Source organism: Acomys minous, assembly GCF_964271855.1.
Source record: "Acomys minous genome assembly, chromosome: 2".
Classification (NCBI taxonomy): Eukaryota; Metazoa; Chordata; class Mammalia; order Rodentia; family Muridae; genus Acomys; species Acomys minous.
The window spans coordinates 31671711-31694728 of NC_140484.1; the positions used below are offsets into that span (position 1 = coordinate 31671711).

The 23018-nt window shown below is 41.8% G+C and overlaps 1 protein-coding gene across 1 annotated transcript in view; it reads left to right on the forward strand.

The window, feature by feature from the left end:
* Positions 1–22689, forward strand: part of LOC311582341 (transketolase-like protein 2) — a 61088-nt gene extending 38399 nt beyond the window's left edge. Inside the window, exon 2 of the mRNA XM_084755354.1 lies at positions 22651–22689. Within this exon, the coding sequence (XP_084611480.1) occupies positions 22651–22661 (11 nt within the window). The 3' untranslated portion in view covers positions 22662–22689. The remainder of the gene's footprint in view (positions 1–22650) is intronic.
* The last annotated feature ends 329 nt before the right edge of the window (positions 22690–23018 follow it).

The window sequence follows — 23018 nt, forward strand, 5'->3', positions numbered from 1 at the left end:
TTCCAGAAATACAGTATGCATGTGCTTATTCAAAAATAAGAGGACAGCTTGTACTTTTTACCCCAGATCCCAGGTTGCGTACTGTGTGTAAGGCTTTAACACAGCTCAACTAGAAATACCTGTCGAATCTGAAGAAGGTGCATTGATGCTCACAAATCACATCTTCGAAAAGCATCCCATAGATACAGGCACCGCAGTCACTCCCACTGTGATCTTATCCCTACTTACCTACTAACCCCTGAGAAAACAGGCAATGTCTCATTCATCTTGGCCTTCCTCCCCTCTCCCAGCTCACTACTTTACATAGAAGACAACTCAAATTAAGCATGCGCAGGGTATAATGGGTCAAAGGTAGGTGTGTAGTGTGTATGGTTGAGAGGCCATATCCACACTGAATACTCACCTCATTTTTGTTTGCTTTATGTAGCACAGTAGGGGCGTTACCTGGTCAGTTACAAATTGTAACCATTATTCACCAGGTAGAGGGGTCAGGGAGAGCAATGCCACACATATTCCACAATAAGGGAACTAAAGTCTGACCGTGGCATTTGTTCCTTTTCTCATTTGCACTCTGAAGGCGTCTCTGCTACTTTTCTAAGTTTTCAAGAACGAGTTCCTTTACCCTCCCCCAACCCTGCTCGCTGTGGCCAGGTGCTCACAGCACTGCCACACAGGGATCTCTGACTAATGCCTACAAAAGTAGGACTGCATAATAGGATTCATTCTGCTCTGACTAATTTCTCCTCAGCACATGTTGACTCATTAAAAACTGTGAGAAGAAAGTTAGCAAAAGTCATTGACTTTTATTGCTTCCTTTGCCGGAACACACACACACACACACACACACACACACACACACACACACACACTTTTTCCCCCCTCTTTTATAACAAATTAATGGCACACTGGGTACCATATAATTTCACAACCCCTTCAAGTGTACCTGGTAGGAAAAATCACTTGTTTTTTGAAGTCATAAAAATTAAGACATGGGAGGCGGATCTTAGCACGTTATTATGACAGGAAATAGAGGTACTTGGGTAGGCGGAAGAGCACCTTTGAAGAAAAAAGGGAAGTTGTCAGTGAAGAAAAAGAGACTGACCAGGGAGAGGTGGATGAGGAGGGAAAGAGTGATTGAGCACATTGAGGGTCAAGGTCCTGAGGAACATCACCTTATCCTGGTGCCAGAGATTCTGGCCACTGGGCCCTTTTCTTATACCTTTAATCAGTTGCCATGGTGATGTTTTTCTTCTAGGACAAGTACTCCTATCTTAGGGTGGAGTGTGGTTGGGTGAGGGCTATGGATGTGGCTCTCAGGAGCCAGTCATCCCTTTAATGTACAATTCAAACTTGCTTCTCTGAATCCCTTTCACATTACCGTCGGGACTCCACATGGCTCCACATGGCATCTGGATCTCTAATGTGCAGCGCCATGTAATAAGCAAACCCAGAGTTTATGACTTCAAAAAATAAGACACTTATTTTTGGCCAGCAGCCATTGTTCTGTGGGATCAACTCTCACATCATAGACGACAATTGTCTCTGTTCTGTCCTTGGAGTACCAATGGGTGCAGGCTAGAGGACAGAGGAGAAAGTGGAGTGACACCTCATGTAATGGCCTTGATAGCGTAAAGAGCAGAGGGCATCCATCCCCAGACAATTCCATTCAGTTAGCTTCCTGTGTGTAAGTGAAGACTCTAGCAAGCCTTAACCTTTCTTTATGCAGAAGCATTTCTGCACCTTCTGGTCCCGGCTTCCCTGTAGATTGACTGTTTTGTGTTAGACCTTCCGCTATTCTGAATTACCTTCCAGGTGAAACACCTTATCTTGGAACCCAAATTCAAAAGTACAGTATCATACTTTAAGGGTAGCACAAAGGGCAATGAAGAGGCAGTGACTGTAGAGCAAAATCATGTGTCTTAGTGTGTAAATGTGTGGGCAAGGCTCCACTGTAAGGAGAATAAGAACAGAGTGAAATGCTTGCACACTCAAGATCAATAAGGTTGACGTTATGAAGTAGCATTTGGCTAGAATTAAGTTTCAGTTTAAGTTATTTTTTATGTTTTAAAAATAAAGGTGATATGAATACATAATGGAATATATTATAAAATTTAATAGTGCCTAGTACTCAAATAAATGTGTGTGTTTATGTATATATGCATACATGGTATATTTATGAGTATGTTCTACACATATAGTATAAAAATAGACAAATCATTCTAAATACTTACAGTTCCAATTAGATGGATAATAGCACATGGCAATTTGCATGTAAAGCTACTTGATGTTTTTATATTAAAGTGATGATCTTCATGTGGACCACCACAAACAGCTATTCTAATTACAGAATCAGCTACTCAAACTACAATTGGACTTGATATTCCAATTAAGGGAGAACAGTCCTCTAGTACACAGGTCAGGATTATCAGCCCATTGCAGGACGTATGGAACCCTTGATCCCCACCAACTAAGTGCTCCCCAAATCACGTGTGTCCACAGACAACATGATAAGATAAACCCTGTGGGCTTATATAACTCCACGTACTCAGGGTTGTGTCCCTACCAAATTTCTTATTTGTAGTGTTAGTGTCTAAAATGGCTTTTCCTGCCTGGTATTGTCTAACAGGCTCTCACAGTGATGATCTTTCTTTCCTTATTTCTTCATCCACAAGATCAAAAGGCTTATAGATGTTAAGTACATGTGCATGTTGTAATTTTTGGTGCCAATCCACATGTTGTCCTATTTGGTTTAGAGTTCTGACTGGTGTTTACACACTATACAAGAATGAAGGCTGGAGGAGGGAGCGATGAATGGAGGGGTACGAAGGTGCTCAGGGCAGCGGGAGTGCTGGGTGTGAGAGCACAGCAGCAGATAGCTACCCTCATCCAGACAAACCTATACTACACAGCACCAGGAGAGGACCCCAGGACCCTGCCTTTCCAGGATCGTGAGGTGTTTGTGTGCACATCAGCTGTGACAAATGTACTGTTCAAGCGAGGAACGTGGATGGCAGGAAGGTTTTAGACTGAAGGAGGAGCCCATAAATGGGATCTGGGAACTCTCCATACCTTACGGTCTAGTTTTGGTGTGAACCTAAACCTCATCTAGACAATAAAGAATCTATGTTTAAAGAGGTGTGAGCTTGTTTCTGGAGACTATGTGGAAGGGCCAGGCTCATGGCTGCTGAATCAGCAGTGTAGATTGAGGATGGCTGCCTTAGAGCCAGAGACACACAGTCCTTCTGCCTATGACCTCTGCCTGTTCCTCACTTCCTTTTCATCTGGCCTCCTCATCTCCACTCACCTCCAGGGATGGCTGTGGCTATTTTCACTTGAAGGGCGGGGTTAAGGTGCACAAAGCCTTAATGGATGTGAGATGCCTTGAGCTCATTAACTGGATTATGCCAGTTGACATAGAGTCAATGCTTGGCAGTAATAAAGTTAGCTCCATAAATGTCAGTTATTACTATAGAAATATTTGTGAGAAACACAGGCTTAGGAGAGTGATGGCAGAACTGGTCATAACTGGCTTCCTGTGTGGTCAGCAACTTAGTTTTGATGACTTGTTTGCCATTCTGTTCTACAACGTGCTTTGAATAGGATGCAATATTTGCACTGAAGGAATTATTAGGTATATTGGAGATAAGATCAGAGTCAAAGAAAAGTTACACACACACACACACACACACACACACACACACACACACACACACGTAAAAGATACAGAAAGATCAGTGTCTTCAAAGGCAGACACTTAGCGTCATAAGGTATCGGAAATTCCAGTGTCAGACAATAGAAGAAGTCACATATATCAGGAAAGGCTGAGGTGACTCTCATGATCTTTGATGGTTAAAAGGGAGAGAAGCCCAGAAGGATTAAGAGTCGAGAAAAAGCTGTTGTATCAGTAAAACCACCAGATGGCTTTTGAAATGCAGAGCTGGTGACAGTAGGTGCCACCAACCTAGCTGAACATGAGAGTCAACTGAAGAGTTTTCAAGATAGATTCCTAGGACCGAGGCCCCCTTCCTGAACCAGCATTTCAATGAAAAGTTCCTGGTCCTGTTATCCCTTTGTAAACTTTTCAGGCTTGACTGATCAGTTGTGACCCTCACTTACAGTAACTTTAGCTATGTGCACGTTAAGAAATCCAAGTGCTCAGATCTCTTGTACCACAAATCCTGAATCTTGGGCCCTGCAGTCAAAGATTTAGAAAGCCCTGAGTTCTGAACTTAAATTAGAGACACACAGGTCCCATGCAGGGAGAAACCTGTCAGCAGCAACCAATTGCAAGGGGTTAATGAATGAGTAGACCAAAAGTAGAGTCAAGTGTTGATCTTCAGTTTCCAGAGACTCCTTAAATGGTATATGTATGAGTGTTTTGCCTGCATGTACGTGTGTGTACAATGTGTAAGCCTGGTGTCTGTGGATCCCAGAAGTGGGCAATGGACCCCCTGAAACTGGAGTTACAGGTGGTTATGAACCATGGTGGGCGTGGTCTTCTGCAAATACACAAGCATCCCTAATGGCCGAGCCATCTCTTCAGCCTCACTACCTTTTATTTTAGTCTAGTTTTTTTTTTAAATCTTCAAGATTTATAGAGAAGATTAGAAAAGAAAAAAAACTATGTCTTTCCTCCTTTTCTTTTAAACCTTGCTATTATTATAGCACCATCCACGCTAGGTGCACCCAGAGTATTTTCTCAACCTTGTAACAACTGAGACTGAGGTTGATGTTATCTCCATCTACCCATGAGAAAACACTTTCAGAGATTTTTCAATAATTTGCCCAAGGTCACACAGTTAATAAGTAGCTGAGCCGAGACGTGAAGGAAAAGGCTTTTCACACTATGCCAGTCCGCCTTTCATGCCAACCAGCCTGTGTCCGGGACAATAGAACAGATGGGGAATTCAGAAACAATGAATGCCAACCCCCTACATTTGCCCCAGAAATCTAAGGTCCAGCAGTTTAAAGGGAATGGATCGGTACAAAGTTCCAGGCAGACTGGGGGTAGAGTTGATGGAGCCAGGGTGAGCTTCAGTATTCCAGCCCCTGGCTCTTTCCAAAATACCACACTGAGAGCTGTTCTCAAACTGCCGGGACACTTGTTACATAATGTTCAAATTTATGTAGGAATGTGACTAATCCACATTTTTTGGTGTTTGATCAGATGTAGAATATAAATGAGGCAAGCACTTAATTGAAGACTCAAGCCATGAGAGGGCTGAGGAAGGCTGGAGTACAGAGCCGCAATGAAACGCAGGCTGTGTGAATATTTTCTAGCCTGTTATGGATATGAACTGCAGTTTATGGCATCTGCTGAGATCAGTTCCATATTACAGCTAAACGGTTGCAGAGCTGTGTGGCATTCATGTCTGATTGAGGAGAGGAGTTTGTAATTACTAATCTTTCTGACTAAAAGTTTCATGTGCTAGTCAAGCAAAAATTAAACGTTTGATGTAACCCTACCTGTCTCCAAACAACTGTGCACGCTGTTCAGCAAAGCATTGATCAAAGCAGTCTGTTCATCGCTTCAGAGTTTCTCTCTTCTAAAAAGTCATTATTTAAAATTCAAGGGCTTTTTTTTCTGCCATAGAAAAGATAGAAAAGATAGCAATTAATAGAATTTACTTTCTTAAAAAAAATACCTGTCATTTGAAGAAGCACTAAGTCTTGTAGAGGGGAAATTCATATTTTAGTCACAATTGTGTGTCCTTTTAATTATAACTATTTCAAATCTCTAATGTAAAATTATAGAACATTTAACTAAAGTAGATGAAACAGATCCCTAACTGGTGCTGCTAAAGGCCTCTTTCATATATTATTATGCTCAGCTGCTTTTAAATGTTGGATCATAATTATCAAAATGTGAAAATGTTGTGCTGCTTGGTCATTGACACTGACCTGAAACTTTCAAAGACTAATAATCTAGAATTATTGATTTATTAAAACAAGTTTTCATGTCCTCATGGAGTGGAAGAATTCACTGTGGTGTAAACCAGCATGTTTACTGGTGAAAGTGCATTGTCTGTTCCCACACATCGTCTCCTTGCTCTGCAGCATCCTTTCCCTGAGACCTTCCTGGATTTAACTACCTTCATCTTTGGCCTAATTAGACAACAGATGTGTTTTTAGAACATATCAGGCAGTCACATGGCTCCCTCTCTGTTCCAGTGATTGCCTGAACATCTCGTGAGGTAACAGCATTTTTAATACGATACTTGCGTGGAAACTTTTGGGAGGATTTTTTGGGGAAAAGAACAGATGGGTCCTTTGCTGTCCCTGACTGTTACAGCCATGAGGCAAGTCAGCCTTAGGAAAAGGCAACTTGTTCAAATGGACAGAAATCAGGAGGTCATAGAGAGGAAAAATGGAATGTAGCCTTTCCTGCCGTATCCCGATACATCCTGCCTTTGGGCTTCCTGTTTATTGAGAAAATTAGTTCCTTTATGGACTAAGTCAGATGAGATCTGCAAACCTTTCTGCTCTTCAAAATCACCTGAAGGGATGTGAAAGGTAAGGTTCTATTTGCCTACGTAGAGACTTGGTCAATATCATCAAGATGGAGAGTCTGTCTTTCAAAAGACCCTAGATAATCAATTTCTTACATTTTAAAATTACGTTTTACGTATCTACTAGTCTATCTTTGTGTGTATGTGTGTGTGCATGTGCATACCACAGCTCATGTGTGGCGGTCAGAGGACAACATACAAAAGGCAGTTTGTACCTTCTGTCGTGCAGATCCTGGGGACTGAACTCATGTCATCAGGCTTGGCAGCAAAGCCTCTGCCTTCAAGGAGGTGTCAAGTCTGGTGTGTGTTAAGCTGACCAGAAGGAAACATTCTCTCTTTTCTTTCTGTTCCATTAGTGGTGATAATCCACTAAAAACACACTGATTAAAAACCCTTGAAGCATAGCATGTTTTTAGGGCAAAATAGCAAAGGTCTTGGAGTCAAATAGTCCTGAATTTACATAAGAACCCTATAATAATCTGTACTTGTAAATTACTTATATTTTCTAGGTTTTATGATTTATAACTAGGAATTAAAACTTTATAGGTTTGTATTATGTGAAATAGAATACAAAATGCTTCTAGAATAGTACTTAGTGTATGGTAAATGCTCCAGGTCTATGTGGATATACATATACATATATATCTTGAATATCATCTAATATATTTATATACTATACACATATATCATTTTTTTTAGTTTCCAAACTATCCCAGTATAACATAAAAATGCAAAGTCCTCTTTACTCAAGACTTTAAAATCTCATACTTATCAAATTGTCCACAGAAACAAAAGCTTTTAAAACAGAAAAATATGGAACGATGAACTTTCTGCTTATTCATTTTAGACATTCCTCTCTGTGAAGGAGCAGTACCCATTTCTACACATCCATCATATTTGTGAATGTGAGTGCATTTCAGACAGTGAGTCCTGAACATTTGGGAGTAAAAGCCAATTGAGAATTGAGGTTAAAAATCTTAAAAATGATCTAAGATTTCGCAAAGTTAAATAATGTTGGGAATTTTGCCTGATAGTACTCCAAGTCCTTAACAAAGAAGGGCATGGCAAAAGTGGAAAACTGAGCTATTTGAAGTGTCAGGCACAGCACTCAGGAAATAGGCAGGAGAACTGATAGAAGGTGGAGGCCAGCCTGGTCTACACAGAAAGTTACAGAGTAAGACTATAGTGGCCAGGGCTCAGTGGCAGGACCTGAGCACTCATTGGCTCACAGATGTTAGTGGTTGCCAGTTAAGCCAGTCAAGACTTAGCACGGAGTGGGACGGGGCTTATGAGCCTCTGTCCCTAATCGAGGAGTTATAGACAAGTGGATAGGTTCTGGGGAAGGGGGCTGTTGATTTTCTTTAAGAGTGTGGCTCCTGGTAGGTCAACCTTGACCCAGTGCCCCAATCACAGAGGTATATGGTGAGCCGCACACATTGGACTCAATAGTTATTGGATTAAAAAAGATAGGAAGTTGAAGTTAGGGGCAGGTAGGACAGTGGGGGTGAGTCTGGGAGGACTTTAGGAAAGGAATTGGAGGTGAATATGATGAAAATGCATTGTAGCTATCAAAGAATAAATAAAAATAAGAAAATATGAAAAATGTTAAATTAACTTAATAAACAAGTAAAATATTTGATCTTTGGTGTGAGAAAGACTTGTTAATGGAAAAGATGTGAATGTTAAAGATCTAATAGTGAGTCTTGGTAAAAATACCATTTTTCAAAGGGCCCTGTGATCCTGGAGCAAAGGACAAGTAGAAAGAGCATATTGTTTCACAATAGAGTGGCATTGTAGTAAATGATCAGTACTTAATTCCTTTTTGAAAACAGTAGCGATTAACCAATACTATAATCTACACTTATTAAACTTTAACAATCAAAATGAGCTGGGCCTGGGGCACACACCTTTAATCCCAGCACTCATGAGACAGAGGCAAGCAGATGGCTGTGAATTCAAGACTAGCCTAGTCTACCAAGCAAGTCCAGGACAGCCAGGGCTACATAGAGAAACTCTCTCTCTCTCTCTCTCTCTCTCTCTCTCTCTCTCTCTCTCTCTCTCTCTCTCTCTCTCTCTCACACACACACACACACACACACACACACACACACACATCAAAAGGGGTACTTTTCAAAATATTCGTATCATTTCTCAAGGTAAAATGCCATTTACACTCTATTCAACACCATTTACTCAAAGCTTGGGTCTCTGCTCTCCACGTGCCCACACTTTATAGGATACAGAAATCAAGACAATAGCATGCTACAGCCGGCCTGCCCTGCACTGCCCTGGTGAGTTTATTCATTATCTAGAATTTGAATCTATCAGGAAACAGCTGGTAAGCTAGGGAAAGCTGTTCTGTAAGAATTTCAGTGAATCTGTTTAAAGGGTGAAGCATGACTTTTTCTCTCCTTTCCTCCATCCTGCTGTCTGGGATGAAGGCGGGAACTCCAACAGCTATCTTGGGCCGTGAGGCAAAAGACACACACAGAAGATGGTGGAAAAGAATATTAGACTTCAGGATCCTCAACCTCACTATGGCACTCATGCACTAGCTCCCAATGCTTGCTTCGAGAATGTGTTATGTGTCAGAAAACTAAATAATGAATATCCCAAGAAAGCTTGTTATTTCAGAATTTTGGAAAATAATTGTGTTTAATTACATTGAGGTTTTTTTTTCTTGTGTGTGTGTGTGTGTGTGTTTGTGTGTGTGTGTGTGTGTGTGTGTGTGTGTGTGTGTGTACACATGTCATGGCACTTCGCTGACAGTTAAAGGACAACTTCAGGAGGGAGTTCTGTCCTTCCAATATTTCTATCTCAGGGACAGAACTCAGCTCACCAGGCTTGGCAGCAGGCGCCTTTACCTGCTAAGTCATCTTGTCAGCCCAGCTTAATCGCATTTAACATGTCCTGCAAAATTCGCTGACACGCCTAGTAGTGATTTTTCAAGCTCATTATTACTCACCGACTTTGGACAGGAAGAATAGAAGACCTGAGTTAGCAGTGTGGTTGGTGATGGAGGAGAAAATGGTCTCCTTTTGATGTTCAGTAAAATTACACAAAACAGGACAGTCATGTTCAGTAGCCTCCTGCCTGATTTAGTTCCAAGTTTAATGTACTTTTATAAGTGCCACCACCTACTCTTGTTTCCACGGGGCTTAGTTGTGCAGATTTTGGAATTATTTAATGCAACATCTGACTATGTTGCATTGAGTTACAGGGTGGTCCTCCAGCCTGTGTTCACACACTTAGTGAGAGAATATTGAGAGGAGGTGATGGGAGGTCCTTCCTGGATTAGATCTTCCTGTTGAAACCGTCTGCGGAAATTCCCCCAGCTGAACTTGTTCTTAGCAGTCCCTGTGGCTACTCAGAAGCTAACATGCTGCCTTCACGGGGCTTGCCCTTAGTCAGGCTCTCCTGTTAATGGCTTTTCCTCCTTCCTCTTCTTTTCATGTAATTCCTAGTCCACATGACTCCTGGCTGCCATGTTATAATGGCTCCCCACCAACCTCTGTGCTAGGACTTGAACCCAGAGCCTTGCTCATGGCTGGCAAGTGCTCTGTCACTAAGCTATGCCTCCAGCATGCTGATACAATCAAGACTCTCGGGCTTTTCTTTTTTTTTTTAATGGACCACATTGTTTTAATGTTACTAGAAAACACAGGGCACAGTCTTCTCTAATGTGCTTTTAGCAGTTAGTAGCTGTAGTCTTTGCCTACTGAGACCTTCTCCTCTTCTCACAAGGCAGAAACTCAACCAGTTTCCTCATCTTTTGTTTTAAAAAAAAAAAATCATTAAAACATCCACTCACTTTCAAATAGTAACCTGAGCTCTCCTGTCCCCATCCTGGGAGAACTACAGGAAATATACAGTTCTATAAGCAGGCCTGAATTTTGAAATATATTATGAAGTGTTTAATCCCCTAGCCTAAAATGAGATAAGACCTATGGGTTTAAAAAATTAATCCCATTCCCCACAGTGTCTGTCACCTGATGGACTCAATACAGTCCTTATGAATGGAAGGACCATTTTCTGGGTATGTAGAGAGCAGACCCAAAGCTGATGAACCTGAGAATGGCAGGACTGGCCGTTATCAAATGAATGGTCAATGAAGACGCAACTAAATAATACTGGATCAAGTCAGCAGCTTCTTCTCTCTCTCTCTCTCTCTCTCTCTCTCTCTCTCTCTCTCTCTCTCTCTCACACACACACACACACACACACCAGCTGGTAAAGCCACCTGCAACTTGAGGTGTTGCCCAGCTGTTTAAATAGGAGCAGCTCTGGACAGCTTCAGGCACTCTTATCTCTTTCGCGGATACCTGCCTCCTTTTGGTTCTGCGATTTAATCCTCTCTTGATCACTATCTTACCCTTCAGCCATTCTGATCCCCATCGACAGTGTAAATGTCACTTTGAAATAACTGTCCCTGCTATTTAGCTGGAGGAGGCTTACACAGGTGGTGCTGTCACAGGAGTTGGCATTGGGCTATGTGATTTCACACTCAACAGACTAAGGTCAGTGGCTAAGTCCTACTTCGTTCAGCTTTTGAGAAATAATTTATACCCGGAGAAAACAAAAAGGAACCAACCTTGTCTTGTGTCTCCCTGCTCTCTTTTTCTTGAATTGTAAAATTCACATCACATCATGAGGTTAAGGGGCTGGGCTGAAGACTTACGTGTTGGCCTGGGACTCCATTCCCTTGAATGTTTGCTCTATCCCAGGGCAGAGTAGAGATTTCCAAGTCTTCTGTAGTTTCACCAATGTCTACCCCCCAACCCCATCTTGTATTAGCTTCACAATCTCTCTCCAAACGACAAACTTTAGAAAAACTTTTCCCGTGGGCATACCCACACTCTCAGGTGTTCTATAGCGTTTTACAGCATCTCTGACCAAACGGGAGTGGGCATCTTGGTACCTGGCTTTCTGCAGAGGCCTGGGAGCTGAGTGCATCAGCTGGATGGCCAGACCTAGTTGACTTGCTTTTCCTTCTGTACCTTGCTCACCTTTAAATGCAACATTGCCTCACAGATTTTGTATTGTGAGGGTTCTTTTCATTTCCTCTGAAAGGGTTGAGGGGGAAGAGGATAAAGTGAACAGAGCAATTTTTGTCTGCGATGACTTAAAGTGCTTACTTTGGGTTCACAAAGCATGACACCAAAGGACTGAGTTAGATTTTGAAGCCACTGTCAACTGTCACATTCTAAAACCAGGTGATTTGGGTGGTGCAACACTGCATCTTAAATGGAGTCTAAAAGGAACACAGATTGAACACCTCCATCTCCAAAATGTGGTTGTCCTGCATCCTTCAGGAAGGAGGGAGGGTCTGGGTCCTTAGAGAGGAGCTGTGTAGCCCTTGGGTAGCATCTGTAAGAGGAATCCCTTCCTCGTTGTTGAAACATGTTTTACCATTGAGCTTTGCAAGGATGCAATTTGGTCTATACAGTGAAGTGGGCAAGAAAGAACCAAACTGCCCACAACAGGCTCATTCAAGGGCGCTTTAAGAAAAGCCGAGGTTACGCGTGTCAAAGGACAGTGTTTCCACCAGATACGACCCAGATCACCAAGACCTGTGAGACCTTGTCCTTCAGGCCAGTTCCATAAATTGTCATGGCAAAGTGTTCTTCATTCTTTGCTTCTTTCATGGAGCTGGTGTCAGCAAATGGCACTGCCCTGTTCTCTCCCATGGGACTGCTCAGACCTCAGATCCCAGGTGCTGAGGTGCTAAGGGAAATCTCACAAGATGGTGTCTTGCAATCTGGAAACAACAGTGGGACCAACCTTTCACTTGATACCTTTGAAAAGATGCTTTTCTTTAACTAAAATAAATAAATAAATAAAAAATAAAAAATCTAATTAAACGCCACATTGCCTCCATGTTGAACAAGTTAGTTTAGTTAGTAAAGGTATTTCCCTCGATGTATCTAATGGACATGTTGCCTGTAATGTGTGGGTAAAAGTCTATAGAGAGCAATAATTTGATGCCCTGTATTAGGGGTGGGGCGAGCTAGAGTGGTAGTAGAGGGGAATGCTATACCGTATGTTCCCTGTGAGCAATTGTGAGGCATTCGGGAGTTCTCAAGTGTGCAGAGTACATGTGAGTCAACAAGTAGACAAAGGAAAACCCAGACCTTTGATGACCCCTGGTGAATAAACGTAGCACTGCATTGCGATGCAGCCGGAGCCACGGGTTTCAGTGCAGTAGCCCCTGCCGGCTTCTGCAAACCAGAGGGTATTTTCCGGGCGTGCCTGCTTCATTTGTACTGCAGACATTCCTTACAGACTTTAGGCCTCTGTATCCTCTAGCAAACCTGCTTTTGGTGATCTCTGTTAGTGGAGAGTGTGTGTGTGTGTGTGTGTGTGTGTGTGTGTGTGTGTGTGTGTGTACGCGCGTACATGTGCGCTGCTGCCTATCTGTGCAGCGACGTCTCAGCCTGGGTAGTGTTATTTATGGGATGGGAGAGAATTCAGTGGTTTCCCTGAATTCCCAGATTTCCAAGTCGCTCTCACATTACGTGTGTGTTTGAATCGGTCTCTGGAAGTTATGGAGAGCCAATCGTCCTTGTCCTATATCCCAAATGAAAATCAGGCTTTAGAGGTAGCCACTCGTCTTTTACTCCTGAGCGCCAGCTGAAACAGCTCTTTGATGCAGTAAGACTGGGTTTTTGTAAACATCTATGTGTGACCAGCATGGGGTTCTTGTGAGCCAAAAACCAGTCTTCTTCTGTCAGCTTGCAGGAGATGAAGGAAGTTTGTTAACTAAAAGAAGGTTGGAAGAAAAATGTACGCATTTTTACTGTATACTCCAGGCATCTAATTATAAAGATGGCAATGCCAAGTGCCTATTTGTCATCCCCCAGAATGGCACCTACCTGGTGGCCTTTAAGTGGAGTGGGGTACTCACAGTTTATACTGTCCTAGCACCATAACTACTGCTGTTTATGGTTTTGAATCCTGGATTTAAAAAAAAAATTAGGACAATATTCTTGGTGTACCTCTGGCTATCTTGGAACTCACTCTGTAGACCAGGCTGGCCTTTGCCTCCCGAATGCTGTGTTTAAAGGTGTGTGCCTCCACACCAGCCTGGATGAGCGTTTAAAACTATCTCTCGGGCTGATGTCCTTATTGTTGGGCCACTGGACTTTTTTTTTTTTCTGTCTCCATTTCCTCCTTTTTAATTATCACAAACCAAAGAATGCTTTGTTCTCCAATAAAACTAATTTAACTTAAAAAAAACTATCTCAAGAATAGAATAGGCATTATGGTCTCCCCACGGGGATTACTGTGCTGGAATGGAAGGAGCACTCGTTTTGTGTGATTTTCAGCACAGCTGCAGAAAGTAGTCGTCACCCGTGAGATCCAGGAAGCTGGCAGCCTGAGACTTCAGACAACCTGACAGAGGTTCAGGATTTCAAAGGTGGGATCTTTAGAAGATGCCTAGTTCAGTTCCCAGAGCACCGAAAGCCTAGCATTAGGCCACAATTCTAATACAGAATAGCTGACATGCACCTGCTGCCTGCCTTCCTCAAGCACACTGAATTTGCGCATCTTTGTAGAGGCCATGATATCTAAGGTAAACTGTTGGGTACCAAAGGAGGGAGGAGGGGAAATAATGGAACACCGATTAGAATTAGAGAAACAACCCGATTTGAAATCAATCCGTGTAACCATTAACCTTAGTTTTTTGAATTAGCAAATCAGTTTTGACTTTAGTTGCAGAGTCTATCTGTGTTTACTACCTCATTGTATCTTAGTGACGAGCTGTATAGAACACTGTCTTTCAAAGGTTTGCCATGATATCATTGTTGCCTGAACATTTCTATTGTCCGCTGTGTGGCTGAAGGACAAATCGCTAAGGCTTTCTATAGTGCCATTTTCAAGTATTTCCAGAAGCATTGTGTTATATCATCTGTATGTTGTGCTTGAAGCCCACTCTTTCCTCACATGTGTGTAAAGTATGTATCTTGACTGAGGGAAATCTAGCATTATAAAGTCTCTCCCAGCATAATGCCAGCTGCTCACCGGAGCAGAAAAGTAGTTTTGCACAAAGGATTGGAAGCCATTTCCAAAATGCTTTCAAACTCAGTCACTTGCTATAAAAGCCACCAAGACACTGTCCACCACCCTAGACTCAACAAATCTCCCCTTTCAAAGATTAGCTAAACCTGTATGAATTCTTATAGTCAAATCAAGGGTTGCCTTCCTCTGACAACCCTACGGCCTGATTGGAGGTAGTGGAGTTGAATGGGAAAAAGCTGTAGAAACCGGCAATGTTGACTTGCAAGGAACTTCTCTCCTTTCTAGCTGGACAGATTACTTTGAGCAGATCAAGGAGAGGCTTAGGACAGCTGTATCTTTAGTTCTCTGTGAGTGTGACCTCATGGTCCTTAGACCTGCTACGTCGTAGTGAATGACTATGGCCCAGAGCTAACTGAAGAGCTCATTACAACGTCCAACCAGGAGCATCTTCCCAGGGATAGGCATCCACCCCCCAGGTCCAAGCAGGACTTAGCAGCCGCACGATGCCTAACTGGCTGAAACCTGGCAACTCCAGACCCAGGATCCTTAGTCCTCTCCTCTGTCTAAACAAGTCTTTGAAGGACTTGGACATTTACTAACTATGTGTGTGGTGGGGTCGGGGGCGATAATTATACCGCAAGTGCCTGGTCCTAGATTTGCTTCTTAAAAGACCAGGTTCAGGTTCAAATAATTAATTTAAAAAATACTGATAGGAACATCCCATCTTGAAATATTCATTCTTCATCTACTACACTAAGGAAAATTAATAATTCACCTAATTTAAACAAAAGGCACTACCCAAGTTCAAAAACGAAAAAACAAAGTCTTGGGTGTGTGAATGACAGGTGGGATTGACGTCATTCCCAGTGATGTACCCTTCCTTGGAGGACTACATCAGAACCGAGGGGGTTGGAAGGAGGCTGCCTCTTCTAACTGCATGTGTGTCACTGTGCCTTCCAGGCCTGGGACAACGTCACTGCATGGCAAGAGTTGGAAATGATGGGCACTGTTCTGTGAGTAGCAGGGAGCCCAACAAACCCTGGTTTGCAGAAGTTGTGTTTAACCATGGATGCCGCTGGGTACAAGGAATTGATCTGTAATGGGGCCTGAAACTCGAGAGCCACAGAAGTGTGAAGGATGTGCTAGTCAGCTCTCTAGAAACATGCTATTTAATTCAATAAATAACCAGTGTTTGTTACTTTAAAAGTTTCCCAGCGATGCCACTTGACATGGCAATTAAGGTCTTTTAATCTAGCTGTGATCTGCCATTTCTCCTTCCACTGAACTTGTGAGTTCTAGAGGTTCAGAATGATTTATTTGGTTAATTAATTTGTGTGTGTGTGGATGTATGTTTGTGTGTATCTGTCTGTGTGCTGTGTGTGTGTGTGTATGTGTATGGTGTTTGTGTATGCGTATCTGTGTGTATAATGTGTGCATGTGTGTATGTGTATAATGTGTGTGTGTGTGTGCATGTGTACCTGTGTGTGTATTGTGGGGGTATGGCCATGTGTCTGTGGATGCTTACACATGTGTAGAGGTCAGAGGACAAGCTCAAGTGTTGACAATTGCCTTCCACCTTGCTTGAGACCAGCTTACTTTGCTATTTCTCATGCCTATGACAGGCAAGCTGGCTAGAAAGGAGCTTTAGGAGATCGTAGCACCCTCCCCCCATTTCCTGCATACCCGTGCATAGGTGTGCTGGGATAACAAATGGGTGCCCTAGCACTTTCAGCTTTTATGTGCTTCTGGTGACCCAAACTCAGGCTTATACAGGAAGAGCATTACCCACTGTGCCATCTCTCCAGCCTTCATAACGCAGTTATTGACCTTTTCCTAAACTCACCACACTGCCACACTGCCACACTGCCACACTGCCACACTGCCATGGTCCTTGGCCTGCCCTTTCTGCTTTCTGGATTACCTTCCTCTCCTAAGAAGCTCCTCCTCCCTCCTGAGGACCCACTCATAAGCTGACCCCAGCCCCCACCCCCCACCCTGTCCCGCCCCTGACCGTGATTAGTCACTATTTCCCCTACACATTTCATATTGAATTTCAATCTTCTGTAAACTGGTTTCTGCAGCCATCTAACCTATAAGCAGCCAGTTACAGTGCTTGTGTTGTCTGTCATCCATCCCCAGTTCCGAGAACATGAAGGTCTTTGTCAACTCTTTTAAATGAAGGAATGCATATGCGGATGTATTTTAAGCATTGTGTCAAAGAGGCAGCGCACTGAGCTACAGAAATGAAGACAGCCTTTATCCTTAAGGAGATTATAATGTTGAAGAAAAAATAGGCATGTCAAGCCTACCCTGGCTCTAAGACAGCTTCTGGGCTGGTACTGGAGATCTGCAGTGCTCTGGGAGCATAGAAGCCAACCTCTTTTTTGAAAATGTATTTATTCACTCAGTATTTGTTTTTCTTAATTAAACAGTAAAAGGTTGATGGTGGGAAAGATAGTACGTAAGTTGGAGTTTAAAGTGCGTGTAGAAGTAAAATTTGATTAAAAAAAAACAAAAAAAACAGTAACCCCCCAAAAAATGATGCATTAGGAAAATGACAACAGTCTTATTTTGTTGAACTTGGAGAAAACACATAGGTGGTATGAGACTTGTCCTAAAGATCTATGTTAAAAGTACTAAAATCATTTTAGATTGCATGATGGAAACAAGGAAGAGCTGTTGAACTGTGGGGACAAAAAGTAAAATGATGTCTTCATCTTGCAAAGATGTAAGATCGTGTGTGGAAGCTGCTTACTCGAGTGGTTGGTGTGTAGGAAGTATTCTGAATCCTTGCTGTAATAGCCAGGTATTTTCTGAAAGAAGACATTCTTATAAAGATACAAATCAGAAGAAAAAATTTTTATCAACAGTCTAAATAAAAGCTAGCAACCCCCAAACCTAAACAGAGATCATAAGCATACACAGAGTGGATAGCTCGTTCAAGTGACGTATTAAAAGTAAAAGGGAAACAATTTGATCATCAGCTGGTGTACAAGAGAAACCAGGTGCCTTAGTTTTGCAATATCGAGGAAGTGCAATGCTATTCAAATAATAAAACCAGAAGAGTAGAGGTCCTAAAAGCACGTGACGGGTGCGTTCTGGGTTTGCCATTTGATGAGACTATTCACCAGGTATGTGACAGCATATAAGTTCGTGAGTTATGGGCATCCAGGTAATAAACTTATAAGTGATTTAAATGAGTTAGATTTTCACAGGACCATCTGGGTACAGATTGTCTGTAAGTGAGAGGACATAACTTGATCAGCAGGTAAGTCTACAAAGTCCTCAGATTAATAGAATTATGCTTAAGAGTATAATAAGCACAATCCGTCTTCACCATAAAATGCTAGCTTCATGTCAAATATGCTACAGGCTTTCAAGAAGCTTTCCTCCCTGGCTAGTTGTGCTAAGACTTGTCTGTTGTGTATGAGAAAAATAAAACACAGGACGAGACAACATGCGTATTTATAATCTGTGACAACATAATTGGTTATAATTTCATCTCAGCAAAGCTTAGGTGCTTTAAGTTGGCAAAATTGGGGGCTGGATACAAGGCTCAGCAACTAAGAGCACTGTCTGCTTTTCCAAGTGACCTGGGTTTAATTCTCAGCATCCAAGCAATGTCTATCAAACATCTGTAGCTCTAGTTTCAGGGTATCTGATGCCCTCTTCTGGCCCCCAAGAGCATTGCACTCACATGGACCCCAAACCTACATACTCATAGAAATAAAATTAAATAGTCAAAATCAGCCCTGTAACTGTACCATAATGGCCTTCTGAGTACTACTAACCTGGTCATAGACTCATTTCAAAGTAATGTTTCTTCAGTAGAAGCCAGCTTTATTTTTGTTATCTCTTGATTTTGATATTACATGAAAAGCTATCTTTGAACTATGTCTCACAGCTTTCACTCCACAACAATTATTTTTAATTCATAACATGTCATATTTAACGATTACACAGTTCTTTTGTCATTCACAAAAATCTCACAAATTTTTCTTAGGAATCACAGATGCAAGTTACATTCCCATTTAAAAGAAATAAAAACTGAGTCTAAGGACATGTGGGTTGACCGTAATATTGAGAGAAAAACTTCTCTGTAGGTTGACCTTGAAAGCTGAAATATCACTAAATCCTTCTGATTTATCCCTTCATTTGTGGCTCATATCCATGTTCATCCATGCAAGAGTCTTCTTTATTTTTCCATTCTTTATTTCTCATCTCTTTTTAATACCTTTTATTAATTCAAAAATAATATATTCTTATATATATTAAATAAAATGTTACATAAAGCAGCTTTGGGTAGAATTAGATGTATGAGCAGTTTTAAGGTAAGTTCATTTGTACTGCAGTCATAGAAAAGTCCTAGCCATTGTGGTGTGTGTGTGTGTGTGTGTGTGTGTGTGTGTAGGGCAAGGGAACAAAAAATATTACCCATCTCCTTTATGTTCCACGGAAAGTCAATTGGGATTCTAAAGAAAGTAGCATTAAGCTTCAGATTTGGAGTTCCATCAAACCTAAACACGAATCTGAGACTCATAGGAGAATTCTACAACAGAGAAGATGGGGGCCCAGGCTACTGGCTCTGTGTAGATCTAGATTGATGCCAGAGATTGCACACTTAAACATTTCGTTGTGTGTGTGTGTGTGTGTGTGTGTGTGTGTGTGTGTGTGTGTGTGTGTGCGTGTGTGTTATCTATGTGATTGTGTATGTATGGATGAGTGGCACAATACGTGTGTGGAAGCCAGAGGGCAACCTCAAGTGTTGGCTCTTGCCTTCCACTTTGTTTGAGACAGGCTTTCTTTGTTGTCTATCGGCAGAGTACAACTAGCCTGAATTCTTCACAGAGTAAATATTATAGGGGGGGTAAAAAGAAAAAACTGATAGAGCTATAAGGCATACAATTGATGATTATATAGTCTAAGTTGGGGGTCCATTAGAGAGATTTAAGCAGGAATTAATATTAGGTCGTTATTTTTTAGGTGTATGGTAGTTTGAGTGAGAATGGCTCCCAGAGACTCACATTTGAATACTTGGTCCCCAGTTGGTGGAAGAGCATGGGAAGGATCAGGAGGTGTGGCCTTGTTGGAGGAGATGCGTCCCTGGAGGTGGGCTTTGAAGTTTCAAAAGACTCATGCCTTTCCCAGTGTGCTCTCCCCGTCTCCTGCTCGTGGATCAGATGTGAGTCTCAGATGTTGCTGCCACAATGCCTTTGTTCTGCCATCATGAGCTCTAACCCCGAAACTGAGAAGAAAATTAAATGCTTTCTTTTATAAGTTGTCTTAGTCATTATGTTTCATCACAGCAGCAGAAAAGTAAGTAAGACAAGGTGTCACAATGCTATTGTGATTAATTAGGAGAATGTCCTTGATTTTTAAGAATGGATCCTAAAATAGTTATGAGTGATGTGTATGCCTATGTATCATGTCTAAGTAGATTAGCAAAAGATTATGTTATTAAGTTATATATAAATATATAAATGCTAGATAAAATGTATAGAACAAAATATACTAAAATATGAGTGATTTAAAAACATGGTCGATTATTTTATGTTTTTTTCTTCTTGATGTATTTTCAACAATGTAAAAAGTCTTTCACTTAAAAATATAGCATTTACTTATATTCTATATGTACCAAATGTATATATTAATGAATATATGCAGGCATCAATCACAAATTGTAGATGTTTTAAAATATTGATTCTCTCCTTTAGACTAAAATAAGAAGAACAAATTCTATCCTTGGCTCAGCTAAAGATCCTTTTTTAGATGAAGTGAAGTTTAAGCACACACACACACACACACACACACACACACACACACACACACACACGAACACATGAATAAACAAGCAAACAAACTTCTCATCCCACACTTTCTTCCACACCATTCCTCTAATTGATTTACTTGGCTTCCCTTTGTTGTATCAACAGAGAGAGCCTTCAGCTTTTAATTCACTCTGGATAGTGCCAAAGACATTTTGCACTTATTCAAATCATAAGGTCAATGAGAGAAAGTGGGAGAGAGAGAGAGAGGGAGAGCATGCAATGAGAAGACAGATGGAGTAGGGAACAGAGAGGAGACAGATGGGCCTCTCTCAGAACAAGCAATACAGCCATAATAATAACATGTGAAAACAATTCAAGGAGAATGTGAAAATGCTAAGAGCTTGGCCTCCCCAGTTTCTGGATTATGACCAAAGGTAATCACCTAGACTCACCATAGCCTGACTGAAATGAGAGCGTTAGTTCTTTAATCTTTAGGAAAGGTCATGTTGGGCTGTTTGCACATAGGCTGGGCAAGATCATTTATTTATTCTCATCCATGTCTGGCTAGAGGAATATGTAATTAGTCACTGATTCAACAAATGTTTATCAGTCTCCACTGTATGCTAGACTCCCTTCTCTAAGAAAATACATAAAAATCACTGCTTTTATGGAACAATAATAAACTACAATAAAGTAAGATGACTGGGAGATGGGTTGCAATTTGAAAATGGTAGTTAGGTTGGATCTCAATGAGGTAACTGTGTAACCCCAACTGGAGCCAAGCCTCAGAGAGCTACGAGTCTGATGTATGGGGTGACAAGCAGGTTGAATGGCAGGTGCAATGGCCCTACAGCAACAACGTGCCTAGCAAGTCTCAGGAATGGAGTTACAGGTCTAAGTATTAAATAGAGGGAAGAGTAGGATGGACATGAGGTCAGAAGTTATGTCCGTCTCTGAGGAATTAGAAATCAAGGGCATTCAAAATGGAGAGAAGCACATGATCTGACCGCCATCTTTAATGGATGACCTTGTTGTCCGAGCAGCACATAGATGGTAACAGGTGAGCTAGAAGTAGAGCTAATGCTAAAGCTGCTCCAAGATCAAGGCAAAATCACTAGACCTCAGAGAAGTTTTAAAAAATGTGTTTAGTGCTCTAATTCTCGGTGTCAAAAATAAAGGAGATTTTAAAAAACTGAAGTAACCCCTATCTAAAATGTAAGTAAGCTATAGTGTGAATTATTTTATTATGGAATGAATTACCTTGTGTTTCTTTATGGAGATTTCATGGAACAAGATAATATATATATATATATATAAGGCTGATGGAATAGGAGTAAAATAGGCAGTAAGAACATAAATCCAAAAGAAAGACTAAGACCAAAAGACTAGCCATATTTTATGCCAACTCAATACATATTTTACAATTCGTTTTGACAGTCTTGCCCTAACTGAGTTACTTAGATTTTAACCTCAGAACCCAGCTTAGTCTTAGTGTTCCAAGGCCCCTTTAGTGATGGGCATTTTAAAAATATTAGACATCACGCAACAGTGGGGTGTGATGACAGGTGGAGCGGTAGAAGGATTCTGGGTAATGGGCCATGGGGGGAAGTTTCAATGGGGCAGAGAGGGTTAGATGGTGTGGGGCGATGGGAGGGAAGGGTAGAGAAGACAGTGTGGAGAGGGATAACGAACATGGAAGACCTCACGGGAAGAATCAGGTGAGAAAGTACTGCTGCAGACGCTTCTTAAGTGTGAACACAGACACGCTCTGTAGAAGAATGTATAGGACAGGACGTTAATGGCCCTACTAAATACCCCAGACGAACAAATAAAACGCTCATTGCCAGGAATAAGTTCCCTGCAATTGCAGTTGCTGGTCAGTAAGGCTCCATAGAACCCAAAATGTTACAGGCTAATGCCATTGCTCTCGTTCCCTTCTAGACTCTATTGCTTAAGGCATCACATACTTGAATCATAAAGCATGGAAGAAATTAAGCTGCTATTTACCTGGATGCTTCATTTCTGCTGGCTAGCTTACGTGGTTCTGGAAGGTGTTAACGTATGTTTCCAGAGGATAAAAGTATTCATTAAACCTTAGGCAGCTGTGAAAGATGAACAAACTGGCCTGTCAAGACATGCCCACTGATGCAATCGTGGCAAGAACGCCACGCAGGTACCTAACCACCTTCTGACTGGTTTTAAGGTATGCACCACAAGATGGAACCCATACCGGCAGTTAGTGAGACCGAGAATATGTGATTAGACAGATCATAGATTCTAGAGTGGAACCAGCTACTCTTACTCTGTTAATGGAATAAAGTATTAAACTGATTCCTAACAACTTCTCCTCACAGCGATAGAATAATGTACTCTTCCGACCTCAGAACGACGCTTCCTTTGGCAGCAGAGGGTGGCTCATACACATACCCACAGCTAGTCACGCTATGGGAAACAAATGACTGCAGCGTGCCCAGCCCTGAGTGGGGATGCTACATCAGCCCCGCATCCCAATGCTTAGTATGATTGCAAAAGTGGGTCAGAAAGGCTGTAAGAAGACACAACGACTGGCTAAAAGGAGATAGTGTTTTCCAGAAACAACAGAACAGTTGCTTGTATGAACTGTTGTGACCTGAGGGAGATCAAGCCCGACAGAATCCCATGACGGAGAGGGGGAAGCTGGCGGATGGGCATGAGTGAAGTTCCACCCACAGCTGGGGAGCGT